Here is a 13,880-nt window from a genome sequence, read left to right as displayed (position 1 = left end):
AAGAATAACTTACAAATCATTATCCAGTATGGAGTTAAAATCTTCCCACAGAATAATTACCGTCTACTAAAGCTGAAGCATGAGAAAAAAGCATCTTGATTATTCAGTATCGAACTGTAGGGTGAGTTGGTGTACCTGGTTGATGACATTCCTGCCCTTCTAGGTCTAGCCGTCCCACCTAAATGCCCTGAAGCCGGAAGCGTAGGTGGGGCTGATGACAGTATATCCTCATCCAGTTTAGCTTGCGGGACTTGACTACGCTAGCCCAGGCGGAGCATTTCTCAACTCGCCGACAGAACTCGGCTACCAATTTCATCGTCCTCTCCTTCCAATATCTCAAAGTCGATAATACACATCATATGGACTCCAGAAATAATTTCTTCGCAATTTCCGGGGCGAATAGGCAGCGAAGAAAGCTACAAAACCGGAAGAACCAGAGAGCCCGTCGTGAGTTTTCCCTGGCCAAATGGCTAGAGGTGCTTATTAATATCTTTAGGGCAACGTATCAAGGGTAAAGATTTTGAGATACACCAAGGACCGGAGTCATTTGAGATTAGGCGCTGGCGGGTCGATGAGATTGATGATGACCGTTCCCAAGATGAGGACAGAGACTCAACTACCGTGCTTACAAACTATCATGCGTCTTCTACACTTCCCTACACTACCGAAAGTGCCACTGTTGTTCAAGAACCATCATCCGCAGACCAACCCAATCAAAGCAGGACCATATACTCAGCCTCTCAGCCCATTACCATCGCCTTCCCCCTCCCCTCCGATCAACTGCTCCATCTCATACAATTCAACGTCTACCGTGCCTTCATCTCCATCAAACGCACCATAAACACAATATCACTAGACCCAACAACCTGTCCCGTCTTCGGGCCCTGCCTAGACGACACAACCCGATACCCCCCCAACCCCAATATTCCTCCTTCTCTTGCCCCTACTACACTGCAAGTATCTCAATACCATTTCCCCTGGATCAATATCATGCCGTTCGCCCGGCTACGAGACAATCTTATACGACGCGAAGGTCGGTTTGATAATTTCGAATTGTGGCGCGATCTCGTCGGCGATCTTATGAGTTATACTGCTGCGCCTTGGCAACGAGGAACACCATTCAGCTTTTCTCCTACAATCCCTGAGGCCGAGCAGTCACAGAAGTTGATCTTGGAGAATTACATAGATACAGACGAACTTACGGCTGGACGCAACGGGCTGATAATTTGGGGCGAGCCGCATGATATGCAGAGTTGGGAGGCTACACCTGGTTTTCTTACGAAGTGGTCATGGGCTGTCGAGGGCTGCGAAGAGCTCGTGGAGATAAGTAATCGCTGGAGGGTGAAAAGAGGGGCGGAGCCAATGCGTCTGTCAATCTCGACACTGGGAAGGAATAAATAGGCAATGCTGAAAGAGACTATTTATCCTAAATAATTATTACAGTTTAGAGCGCTGTCTGTTACTCTTCTGTATTGAACCGGACAACCTGCTTGCCTCCGGCTATCTGACCCGCTCGCAATTTATCCAACCCCTCAAATATACCTTCAAAGCCGTTCTTTAGCTCAATAGTCGGGATAGGTTTCAAGATGTGAGTGATTCGCGGTAGAGTCTCATAAAAGCGAACAAGGGCCGCTCGATCCTGTGGCCTGGCTTCAAACTTGGGTCCAATTGGTGGTAGCCACTGGAAGGCATGCCCCATAGCTGTATACGACATGACAAGGTCGTAAGTCACACCAGGAGTACTCGACTTCCCGTTGGGTAATAGCGTAACCACCTTCCCTCCACTGGGCTTGAGGACCGCGGCGCAGATGGACGTTGATTTGCCCTCAGAGAAACAATCCACCGCTTTTGTGATCTTGGGATAATCCTTGATGATATCTTCTGCCACGGAGGGGGAATTGTAGTCAAAGACAGCATCGGCACCATACTGCTTCACTAGCTGGGATGAACGTGGCGAGGCCGTTGTGACGACCTTGTATCCAGCTGCTTTTGCGAGTTGGATATGGTATAGGCCTGCACTGGTTGATCCGGCGTAAATGAAGACAGCTTCATTCTTGGGCGTAGCAGGTTTCGTGTCGAGGAAGGGAAGCCCGTGATGGACATTGAGGACCAGCATGGCTGTCACAGCTGAGACACCATATGTAGTTGCCTGAGTATCGCTTATTCCCTCCGGGACTTTAAAGGCCAGATCCGAATCTATCTTCAAATACTCTGCAAAGGCGCCTTTGTCAGGGTATAAGCCTCCATGCACAGCGCCAGCAACACGATCGCCAATTTTCCATTTATCCTTGGCGGAATCACCCACTTGGTGGACGACACCTGCGTAATCACATCCGATGATGGAGTTGGGTGGAGAGATAATGTCGAGATGCTTAAAGTCTGTAGGGTTGAGGGCTACAGCTTTGACTTTGACGAGGATTTCGTTGGAGGAGATGGAGGGAATGGGTACATCGTCTTGGACACGACCGCCCTGGCCACAGATGGCCTTGTTGCGAGTGGCGTTGACGAGTCGTGTGACGATGCTGCGGTTGGAGACGAGCGCCTTCATGGTAGTCATGATGATAACATTGAACTCAGATGAAAAAAGCGTTGCAATTCGTTATGACAAGTCGCCAAACAGATACTTTATACGTATTGAGTTCCTGATGTGCAACATTTGACAAGCTTTTTAGAGCTAGGAGAAAACAAAACCGCATTTATCAATCCCCCGGACAGTATGACGGTTTTGTTGAGTAATCGGCCATGTTCACTGTTTTAGGTTCAAGCCACTGCCGAATTGGCGTTATCTGGCCTCTGATCTTCTACTTGCGGAGCAACCATCTGCCCGAGACAAGGGCGCTAGTCTTAAAATTTGTCCGGGTCCACGTCCGTCCTAGCGGAGTTTCGGGCTACTAAACGGTGCTCTGAATAACGCTGCCGATACTTGCAGCGAATAGAGCAGGAGTTTGAGAAGAAGCTTCTAACCGTTTCTGTTAACGGTCTTAAAGAAATAGAGTAATTCTTATGGTTGTCTCCTTTATAAACCGAGATATGAAAGCTTGGCACAATTACACCCGCCGCGAAAGCGCGTTGGTTTACAATAATTGCCGAGGCTGAGAATAATGGTCCACAGCATCATGTACACGAGGAGTCAACTGAGATGAACGAGATGATTAGGTAGACTACCTACAGCTGAGAGTGAATTGCCTTGACTACAGTCTTGAGACCAAATTCACGACGTCTACCAAGCCCTGAGTAAGGAAACACAAAGGTGTCATTGGGGGTTGCAGACTTGGGACTTAGCGTTCTTCCCATCGATCAAGGCCCAGCCGGCCTTTCAATGGAGATATTTGAGCTCGAAATATCTGACAGGAATGAGCGTTTTATCGGGCTCCCTAAACTCTTCTATGAAATAATTTGCCAAAGCTCAACATGTTTCAGCAAGACGTCTACGTAACGTTGTCTGGAAAAAATCATGGTTCTTGCTTACATCTTGCATAAAAAGGCCGATCCTTGAGAAAGAACATTGTAATTTATACATGATAGGTCTACAGAATGCCACGTTTGACAGCTGGAGCAGTGGCCAGGCTTTGGCCGTAAAACCACTCAATACGGCGCCAGAGATATTGAACTGAGATTTGTTCATAAGACTGAAGATCAGGGTCAACGTGGGTAAATACTAAAAAGCATCAGGTTGGTACAGCATCTCCAATTCAACGTATTGCATATAAGAGGCATATTGTTCTATCCTGCTGATTGACTTAAGTGACGCCGCTTCAAGGATATAACACTTGCTTTATCCCTTGGAAACGAAAATGTGTGCCAAGGGTAGTCGAATAGGTGGGCCTTATAAATGATGTTAAAATGCTAGCGCCGCTGTCTTACTGTTAGACTTCCTAAGGGATAAGCTAATCTAAATAGAGGTTATATCAGTAGCTTTGTTTACCGGTTAAAGACTAGGTAGCAGGGTTGGAATTGAGTTTGGAACCTAGGCACAACTGGATGAACATCGCCCTTGAGTGTCAGGGGATAAAAGCAAACCTAAATTCTTTACGAACTTGTGCACTTAGCGCCATGATGTGCTCCACTACCTGTTTTAAATACTGAATAAAGTCCTCTTCTTATTCTGTCGATTGTCTGTTAATTTTGTTATTCTACTGGCTTCTGTGTTTTATTTTTCTCTTATTCATCTTTTTCTTACTTTCTATTCCTTCTTTTATATATAGGTTACAACACCATACCATTCACGGCAACATGCGCTTTGGATCTGCGCCTGTTTCTGTCAAAAGATCCAGGCTATATTCAAGGATAATTGTCCTCATATTACTGGTAAGCTCTCTTTGTCATCCGGCCAAGATTGTAAACCATATAGCTCAGACGCCTTATAACATTTGCAGGCACTCGGAATACTCTTATATCTAAGGCCTGGAAATATATTCTTAGAATACCGGTGTAATGCCTTCGATTTTAGGTCTCGGAACTGTCGTGCTGAGCCGCCTACCGCATCTCACGTACAGACAGATAATGCTTTGTTAAAGCAAACACCAAACCGGCTGCCAAACCAGGCTTTCCGCATGAACGCTACATTTGTCACCCTTGCGCGGAACAGTGATGTATGGAACATAGCCAAGTCGATACGGCAAGTCGAAGATCGTTTCAATAGAAAGTACGGATATGACTGGGTGTTTTTGAACGAGAAGCCATTCGATGCGACCTTCAAAAGAGTAACCAGCGCTCTTGTATCAGGCAAAACCTATTACGGCTTGATCCCGCCAGAGAACTGGTCATTTCCTGATTGGATTGACCAGGAAAAAGCAAGGAAAACCAGAGAGGATATGGCCCAGAGACAAATAATCTACGGAGACTCTGTGAGCTACCGCCATATGTGCAGATTCGAATCGGGCTTCTTTTTTCGACAACCTCTCATGATGAACTATGATTACTACTGGCGGGTAGAACCAGATATCCAACTCTATTGCGATCTCGATTACGACCCTTTCAAGTTTATGAAGGAACAGAAGAAAAAGTACAGCTTTGTGTTGAGTCTTCCTGAGTATATCGAGACGATTCCTACCCTTTGGGACACTACCAAGCAGTTTTTCGAGAACAATCCAGGTCATCTAAGCCCACATAACTCCATGGACTTTTTGAGTGATGACAATGGATCAACATATAACAAGTGTCACTTTGTAGGTCATCGCACAATAACAACAGTGGCGAGTAAGAAGACTAACATTTCTGATCTAGTGGTCAAATTTTGAAATTGGCGACTTGAACTTTTTCAGAAGTCAAAAATATCTAGACTATTTCAACCATCTCGATCAAGCCGGTGGCTTTTTCTATGAGAGATGGGGCGACGCTCCGATTCACTCAATCGCGGCCGGGCTCATGCTCGATAAGTCCGAGATTCATTTCTTTGACGACATCGCGTATTGGCACAATCCTTTTACTCACTGTCCAACCGATGTCAAGAAAAGACTCGAACTTCGCTGCCACTGCAATCCAAAAGACAATAACGATTGGAAAGGTTATTCTTGTAAGTTCCCAATGGCCCATGATTAAGAGGTTTTTATTAACGAAGCTACTAGGTACATCGAAGTTCTTTGATTCTCAAGGGATGGAAAAGCCGGAGGGGTATGAGAACCAACAGGATTGATGAAGGAAAGGAGTTCTGGCCGATGGGAAATGAAATTGTGAAGGAAGAGGTCTGGTAGGTGACTGTAGCTTAGCTATATAACGCCAGCCCTTACATTTTATTTTAATATAGCTCTTAAATGTATTTTCCTGATATAATACATAAAAAGAAAAGCATAGTTCTTATATTACTATTGCTACTATGGCATATTATAGTATATTGACTTACTGTTTAAGTCTAGCTATATCAGTCTCGTTAAGAAAGAGTTAGCCAACTCTTGATTACTTACCTGGTGAGTATAGGATATCAAGCAAACACCGCTGATCCTCACAAGGAAGTCGGTCTCGGCAAAACACTTTCTTCGTAAAAACTCTAGAACAACAGTTAAGCACTTCTCGAAAGTGCATAACCTTTAAACTTTTATCCGTGCTCTTCAAGGCCCGCATCCTGGTTTGCGCCAGGGATGCTGATATAGTTTTATAACTCAAGGGCAAATTTCTATTAGAAGATAATACCCCAGCTTCTGTTATAACTAAGAGACGTAATTTTCGACAACATCGTGCCTACAAGGAGTCAGCAAAATAAACAGAATGACTCTGAAAAGATGGAGGCAGATGAAGGTATATTAATATTATAGAAGTATTTATTCATTTTTGTTTAGTAATATTATATACCTAACTCTTTATTTTACAGCTATAAAGTTATAAATCTAGCATTTATAAATAGAGATATATATTAATTACATATTCTATAAATACTATATATAATACTACTCTCTAATTTATGCCTCAAGGTAAATCCATAAATAACTTCAACATTGCAGGATACTTAGGTGTCCCAAGCCCAGTCACTGGATCCCATCCTGGAACTGCAGAAAAACCTTTAGTACCGCATCCCTCGTTGTTTCCTTTGGTGATGTCGTTGAAAATCTGAGGGTTTTGATACATGACTAGATTTATGAAGCCAACAGGACTTTTTCCAGCTTTGAGTCTCTGTTCATTGATGAGGGTCACAATGGAAGCAAATAAAGGCGTCGCCGCGCTAGTACCGCTTATGAGCCCGTACTCACGATCCACATACGTTACTATATCTTGACTGATAGCCGAAACACTATAAAATAAAACATGTCAGGATTTCAATTCAAGATAAAGCGGCAGCGATGGACTTACTCAGGCATACCTCTGCCTATGCGATTGTAAATGCCTCCATTTGCGCCAATGGGAGCTGTGTCATTGTGTGTAGCATTGTGTATAACACTGAAGGATTTGTGACCTGGATCATGGTGCGTGTAATATGTATCGAGTGCTGCTTTCTGATAGCTTGGGATAGAGTAGATGGTACTGAACCCTCCACCACTTGTGTATGTGCTATCCGAACCGTCTTGATGCGGGAGATACGCAGCAACTTCTGGCTCAGTGACTGAAGCGCCAGCGGGTAGTCTAGTTCCACCAACAACTGTAACGTACGGACAGTTTCCGGGAAAGTTAGGATTGAACACCGTATTGTTCGAACCGAGACATCCGTTCGGCTCTGGGTCCCAGGAGCGAGAGGCCACACCGGCATCACCAGAGGCAACTAGAACAGTGTGTCCCTGGAGTGCGAGTTTCATAAATTCATTGCATTGGCGTTGCTGGTAGTAGAAAGGCAAATCCGACTCCGATTTGCTGTACGAGATGGAAATCACGTTCGTTGGTTTCGAGATGCCGCATTGCGTCTTGCCCGTGTAACCGCCAGGTTGTGTATCAGGATAAACATCATCGAATGCAGGATCATTACCCTTCTCCCCAAAGGCTTTGTAAGAACAATATGACCCGTCAATGGCGTTGAGAAAGTTGTTAAACAGTCCTCCAGCGCCGTTTACAGTGTACACTTTGTCGTCGGTTTGGTACAAGGTGATTGACTGAGGGTATACAAGCGGGTAAGCGACCTGCAGGTCAAGATCGGACTCCCCATCGGCCTCGGCTGGCTTGACCGGTGCAGAGCCTCCATCGATTGAAACGAGCTTAGGGTGGGTCCCCTTCGGGATGTTGGGTGAGAATTTGCCAAAGAACAGATCTAAATCTTCTTGGGCATAATAGTCCCCTGTTTCAAAGATTCCGAGGCTATTAGACGGACTTTTCAATTTATTCGTGGGTATATTGTAAAGTTTTCGTATGCAATCGGGAGTAACGGCGTCACCGCACTTGGACGTGCCAGTTGAAGGCGGACTGCTGGAAGCGGGTTGAAAAATAGGTTCCTGTCTCTTGACTTTTGTGTTGGTACGCGATTGCTTAGGCGCGAGAAGCATGACGCCTGGGGTGACAAAGTCGATATGTGGGCGCACAGAGGCAGGAAGATAGTATTCCTCGCATGATAGTGTTGAATACTCTTGTAGGGTATGGTGGTACTTGTGATAAGTCGCGTTAAGCATGGTTTCAGCTTCGATGACTGACATGTTGACGTACAGCCATCCCCTATCTGGGGATAATGCTGAAGACCCTCCATATTTGGAAATCCACGAGCGGACAGTCTCGACGGTATCATTTGAGGGGGCAAAAATCTCAACAATGTCTTGTCCAGAGTAATGCTTACCATAGCTGGGGGACGATGGATCCGACACTTTGTGAATGAGATTGTCGGCGTCCTCGAGATTTGACTGCTTTAAACCAATGCGAAGGTAAAAGCGAGCGTCCGGGTCGATCCGCTCCCCTTTAACCCACATGTCCCCATGGCTATTTCGTGATTCATGAGCGATGCGTAAATCTTCGGCTGTGCACAAGCTCAAAAAGAAAATAAGAAATCCTACAAGGTAATGCATGTTTTGTTTCAAAATACTTGAATAGGATAGACCGAGCAAGCTGAGAATATCTACATTCTGGGAATTTAGTTGCTCTTGTACCGCAAATTCCGTGTGATGTATAGGTATCTTGTTCTTAAGGTCGATCACTAAATACTACCTTCCAGTTCGAGAATCAGAACCCACCCACCCTCTTACAGTAAGAAGGTAGTTGGACTAGCTAATGAAAAGTCCCAATGAATTGTCTTGAGTGAATAGACGCAAAAGCAAGAGCGATCGGTGCCGAATTGCCGAAATACGAGATCTAATTTTGGCGCATCATTGATAGCAAAAGTACCTTAAGGTCTTGACCATTGGCATCTAGGCGCTTAATCAGAGCCCGGCCTATAGTTCTGCGCTTTGACAATGTCAAGCGAGGAAGCAAAAAGTATTGTTGTATTTTGACCACTCAAGCTCAACCAAAACGCCGTTTCGATATGAATTCAATCAGCCCACGGAATCATGACAGCCAAACCTTTTCCAGCCTAGAATGCCATCATGTGTTTCAAAGATCCCGCCTAACGCAATAAACTCAAGTAGAAAGTATTAACCTTGTGTAAATTATTTGTCTTAATTGAGTACCGGACTTGAATCGAGCCCTGGTAATGGAGTGGAAGGGCGAGTTGAACCTCGACCCAAGAGCAAAGGCGTCTCAAGACCGGCATCGTCGTACGGAGAGTCCGCACACGTCTTGTTGTTATGCACGGGTATCTTGGTCGTAGTCTCTGGACTGATAGCGATAAGAGTGTTTATGCGGGTTGAAGGAGGAGTTGAGGGGCATCTGGTGACCCATGATTATCTTGGTAAAGACGGTATCGATCATCACGGCAGGCCCACTAATTGTTCCCGTGGTATCGGTGGCAATTCTTTCGTCGAATGCGTACAGCCTGAACTAGCTTTTGAGACTATCTGGCAAAAGGACATGGGCGTTGTTGCCATCCGGCGTCTTGTCTTTACTGGATGTACTAGGCTTCTCGCGGGAAGTTGGGTGGCCCGGTTTGTAGTCAGCGTCATTGCCCGCATGAGATTACCACGAAAACACTTCAGCCTCTGATCTGGGACCGAAAATAGTACTGGCCCAGAATCCCCAGGGATGTCAGCATCAGACTTAGTCGCGCTGTGACAGCACATCAGGAAACTTACCTACGAGATCTGTAACACCGGCTGTTGTTAGTATGCTTCTAATGCAAGCCAACATTGCTGAAGTCATGATGCCATCTCAATTTTATTTTTAGATTCCCTTTAATTTATAAGATATATTAATATCTAGCAAGCTTATGAATAGGCCAGCTAATAAGGCTATGTTTAAGTAATACATTTTATTATAGTAACTTACTATTAAATAATATAATGTTTATATTCTATATATGATTAATAATATTATTAAGATAACTATAAGCAAGTATTAACTTTATTTATTATTATACAAGCACACCACCTCTATGTTGTTTGGTCTGGAGGGATGAGGTGTCCTGGTGAGACAGCTGCCTGGACATATGATGCTGAGCGAACTGGCAAGAATGATAGAAAGAGGCTTAATGATGAGCTGAGTCTGTCTTGCAGAGCTTTGATTGTTCTTAGTAATTGTAAAACATCGACTTGACTAGATTGCGGCTGTAAGTGACAATTCCTGTACCAACGGAAGGTGTAGAAATCACCCGAAGCCAGTGGGTTCCTCAACCCGCCGATAGAATCCCCTGACCGCAACATCACCGCCTGTCTAGGTTCGCTCTGTTAATTCTCAAAGGTTTTTAAGAATCCTTATGTCCGTCCTCGTTGTAACAGTCTAGCATGAGACCGCAACCCGGGAGAAGATACACGCCGCAAGAGCACCTCTTGAAGCTGATTCTTGGGGAGATCACCTGCAAACTCCTAGCACAGCGATTGCATGTCGAAGTATATTTTATAGAGATACATACAAGATAAGGCTTTCAGAACCCAATAACCTTATCCCAGTATATCACAAAGTACTCCCTACCTTTCTCAGTCGTACATAACTCTCGCGCGGCTCTACCCCAGCATGCTCTATAACATCCCTAGTCCTGAGCTCTGGATCAACGGGGAGAAACTCAAAGTTCCACATAAGCAACACCCAGAAAATCTGAAGCTGCAGGTAAGCAAGTCTCCTTCCATAGCAGCCTCGTGGTCCGCTGCCAAACGTGAGGAACGGGCCCTTCATAGCGTTATAAGTCTCAACGCCTTTCTCGTCGACATCTATCCATCGCTCAGGTATGAACTGCTCGACATCTTCTGCGCTCCACTCTCCGTACCTGTTCTTTGTATCCTGCGAGCTCTGACTTCGAATGGTCTCAGGGATTTTGATCGCCGGCTTCATCAGACTGGGTCCGTTGAGCGCAAAGAACACGGTGGTGCCCTTTGGAATGGCGTGTCCGAGAATAGTTGTGTCGACCATTGATTCTCGACTTACGATTGGGAGTACCACACTGAGACGCAATATCTCCTCGATGACAGCATCAAGATATGGAATAGACGTACTGGTTATCTCGTTAATCGTCGGCTGGCGATGCTCCGCAAGAGCGGGGGAGAAGGCATTTTGAAGAAGTGATCGGAGTTTTTCTTGTGCTTGCGGAGCATCCGCAATGTATCTCACCCCCCATGAGAGAGTAGCACCCGTTGTATCATGACCTGCAATGATGAACCCAAACAGCTATCCAGAATGGTTAGTCGTCAGTCGACACAAGACAATGAGGGAAGCATACTTCGTCATAGATACGCCGGCGATGGAACCTTGGGAGTCTCTGTGCCTTCTTAGCAGCGGCTGCTTCTCGAAGTACCATGAACTCTAGTGCCGAACGTGTTGCCCATTCGTTATCGGAGCCATCTATGGAGATTGCCTCGACCGCCTTGTCGATCTCACGTCGCGTCCACTCCTCCCTAACTCTGGCGGCGTTTCTCAGAAACGGAAACTGGCTGATGACCCAATAGTGCCATCGGGGTATCGGCGACGAGAAGCCAACTGCTGAGCTCTCAACAATAGTCAAGGTTGCATCTAGCTCTGCTGTCAAGGGATGAACGGGGAAAGCCACAATTTTGTTGTCGGGCTGCGTGCATGTAACACCCGCGGTAGATCTGGCCAACATGTCGTCCAGTTGCCGCCTAGTAGCACTGTTCTCATCGGCTAGGCCAAATGAAACAGCTGTAACAACGTCGAGAGTAGCTCTCTTGAGATCTGTCTTTGCATCGAACGGATGCTCGGCGGCATGCAAGCACTTCTCATGCCAGAGTCTGACCAGAGTGTTGACTTTGGAATATATCTCTGGACCTGAGACCTAATCACGATTAGAGTTTTTTCTTCCACGGCGTTTAATTATCGTACCTGGTTGAGAAACTTTGGTGACATGAGATCCCTCATCAGCTCTCTGTGCTTCTTGAACTTGGGATACACGGTTTGATAAGAGAGCATCTGATGGGGGACGATTCCCGCGAATGCCTCCCGGGCTCTATCACTGCGGTCAAAATCCTTCAACCGTTTCGAAAGGATATCTTGCGCCTCTCGAAAGTCTGATAGAACCACTCTCGGCTTTCCGAACGGGCGGATGAATACTTGACAGACTGGGGAGTCGAACTTCTGGTTTTGCAACGGAAACCATCGACGTTGCTCTCCAGTATGCTTCTGATGCTTCATCAGGTCTGGAAGGTCTCCGAGGAGGCGTTTTGTGGCATGTTTGTTATACGGTATTCCGGGAATAGGCTTGGGAAGAGCAAGGTTATACAGGCAAAGGAGTATCAGGATGATAGAAAAGGCACCAGATGTGAGTTCAAACCAGGACATAGAACCAATATGAAGAGAGAACATTGCTGCTTGGTGAAAAGGATCCAGTTTGCCAGTATGTGATGGATTGTAGCTTGATCTAGGAGCTAGGATATTGCATCTCGATATATGGGAAAGAGCTTTTAGTCGTCACTTCTATATCCTGGTCTAATAACTATAGATAGTTCAAATGGTCGATAGTCGTCTCATGGTTTGTTTCCGCGGAACTGCGTGATTACATGAACCATGACAGGCCCACTTTGATCATGCCCAACGCCATGAGCACTAAACGTTGTGCCCTAGCTTGGGTTCCGCGGGGCTAATTAGTGCCCGCTGTTCAGGCATTCCGAAATACAATTCCGGCTAATTTCTCCAACATACAACCTATTCTTTATGGGTTATAGACAGGATTGTTCCTTTTGCAGTTAGCTAAAATAATGCTATTGAAATCCATCTTGCTCTCATCAAATAAGTAGATCAAGATCAAAAGGTCTCACATCTGGCTTATACATCCTCTAATAACATCAATAAGATATATCAGGATCATACAAAGCCACACTACAATGGAAGACCTCAAAGATAAAGTTATCGCCATCACGGGTGCAGCATCCGGAATTGGGCTTGCAACTGCTCAACTACTATTCTCTGTCGGAGCCAAGTTATCCTTGTCCGATAGATCACCTATTCCACTTGAACAAGCCGCCCAAGCCCTTCTCGCCGCACACCCAAACCGCAATAAGCAAGACATCCTGACAGCAGAGGTCGACGTTACATCCAGCGCACAAGTCACTTCCTGGATCCAAGAGACCGTCAAGAGATTTGGCAGACTCGATGGGGCAGTTAATTCAGCAGGAATTAGCGCTGTCCAGATGGGCAAGGGCAGGATCCGTAACCTCAGTGATGAGGACTGGGCTTTGTGTATGGGCATCAATGCCACGGGTGTCTTCTACTCCATGCGCGCTGAGCTCAACGCCATGATTAACGGCGGGAGCATTGTCAACCTAGCAAGCCTGGCTGGTGTAATTGCAGTCCCTGGGGCTGCGGAATACGGAGCGTCGAAGCATGCAGTGGTTGGTCTAACAAAGACGGGAGCCAGAGAAGAGGGCCAAGCTGGCATTAGAGTCAACGCAGTCGCACCGTAAGTGTCCCGTGAAGAAGAGTGACCATTAGACTGGGCTAACATTGGGGCTAGTGGCCAGATAGATACTCCAATGGGTCGGAATGTTCCCGACGAGTTTATAACGTTTCTGAAAGACAAGGTTTCCAGGCAGCCTATCTCGAGACAGGGACGAGCCGAGGAGGTTGCGGCGCTGATTTGCTTTCTCCTCAGTGAAAGACTCTCGTCTTTCATAACGGGCCAGATTATTCGCATAGATGGGGGGTCGTCTGTGTAATATAGAATGTCCAAATGCCAACCTGTGGTGTCTTGAACGTTCTACTTCTTGAGGGGCGCAATATGATATTCTTACTTCTCAGTCACTACTTTAGTCATAAATTGGGTAGTCCCGGAGCTGAAAGCCTTGTATAAAAGTCTTAGATGCATGATGGTGCGTCTAGTCATATTTTCGGACATTTAGTATGATTGTAACTGGTTTGGCAGAACAGAAGTAGGTTGACATATCATTATTCAGGGTGACCTAATTATTCTGTTGACGTAGAACCTCTAAGGAACTTAGATT

The 13,880-nt window shown here is 45.8% G+C and overlaps 6 protein-coding genes across 6 annotated transcripts; 3 read left to right on the top strand and 3 right to left on the bottom strand.

Annotated features, from left to right (window-relative positions):
- Positions 1-359: 359 nt before the first annotated feature.
- On the top strand, positions 360-1,401 carry FMAN_10825 (uncharacterized protein; the record flags this gene model as incomplete). The annotated part of the gene is made up of 2 exons (XM_041823666.1): positions 360-447; positions 497-1,401. The coding sequence occupies 2 exons, from the start codon at positions 360-362 to the stop codon at positions 1,399-1,401; spliced, it is 993 nt and encodes a 330-aa protein (XP_041689224.1).
- Positions 1,402-1,459: 58 nt separating this feature from the next.
- On the bottom strand, positions 1,460-2,557 carry FMAN_10826 (uncharacterized protein; the record flags this gene model as incomplete). The annotated part of the gene is made up of 1 exon (XM_041823665.1): positions 1,460-2,557. The coding sequence occupies one exon, from the start codon at positions 2,555-2,557 to the stop codon at positions 1,460-1,462; it is 1,098 nt and encodes a 365-aa protein (XP_041689223.1).
- Positions 2,558-4,233: 1,676 nt separating this feature from the next.
- Positions 4,234-5,635, top strand: FMAN_10827 (putative mannosyltransferase involved in N-linked and O-linked glycosylation; the record flags this gene model as incomplete). The annotated part of the gene is made up of 4 exons (XM_041823664.1): positions 4,234-4,308; positions 4,377-5,168; positions 5,227-5,515; positions 5,568-5,635. The coding sequence occupies 4 exons, from the start codon at positions 4,234-4,236 to the stop codon at positions 5,633-5,635; spliced, it is 1,224 nt and encodes a 407-aa protein (XP_041689222.1).
- Positions 5,636-6,402: 767 nt separating this feature from the next.
- Positions 6,403-8,315, bottom strand: FMAN_10828 (uncharacterized protein; the record flags this gene model as incomplete). Its single annotated transcript, XM_041823663.1, has 2 exons — positions 6,403-6,724; positions 6,784-8,315. 2 exons carry the CDS (start codon positions 8,313-8,315, stop codon positions 6,403-6,405), a joined length of 1,854 nt encoding a protein of 617 aa, XP_041689221.1.
- Positions 8,316-10,389: 2,074 nt separating this feature from the next.
- FMAN_10829 (uncharacterized protein) lies at positions 10,390-12,246 on the bottom strand (the record flags this gene model as incomplete). The annotated part of the gene is made up of 3 exons (XM_041823662.1): positions 10,390-11,097; positions 11,150-11,719; positions 11,767-12,246. 3 exons carry the CDS (start codon positions 12,244-12,246, stop codon positions 10,390-10,392), a joined length of 1,758 nt encoding a protein of 585 aa, XP_041689220.1.
- Positions 12,247-12,764: 518 nt separating this feature from the next.
- On the top strand, positions 12,765-13,595 carry FMAN_10830 (uncharacterized protein; the record flags this gene model as incomplete). The annotated part of the gene is made up of 2 exons (XM_041823661.1): positions 12,765-13,339; positions 13,394-13,595. The coding sequence occupies 2 exons, from the start codon at positions 12,765-12,767 to the stop codon at positions 13,593-13,595; spliced, it is 777 nt and encodes a 258-aa protein (XP_041689219.1).
- Between the last annotated feature and the right edge of the window lie 285 nt (positions 13,596-13,880).

The sequence above is a fragment of the Fusarium mangiferae genome (assembly GCF_900044065.1).
Source record: "Fusarium mangiferae strain MRC7560 genome assembly, contig: FMAN_scaffold016, whole genome shotgun sequence".
Taxonomy (NCBI): Eukaryota; Fungi; Ascomycota; class Sordariomycetes; order Hypocreales; family Nectriaceae; genus Fusarium; species Fusarium mangiferae.
The sequence above is the reverse complement of the archived record's forward strand: the minus strand, read 5'-3'. Positions and strand labels throughout refer to the sequence as shown.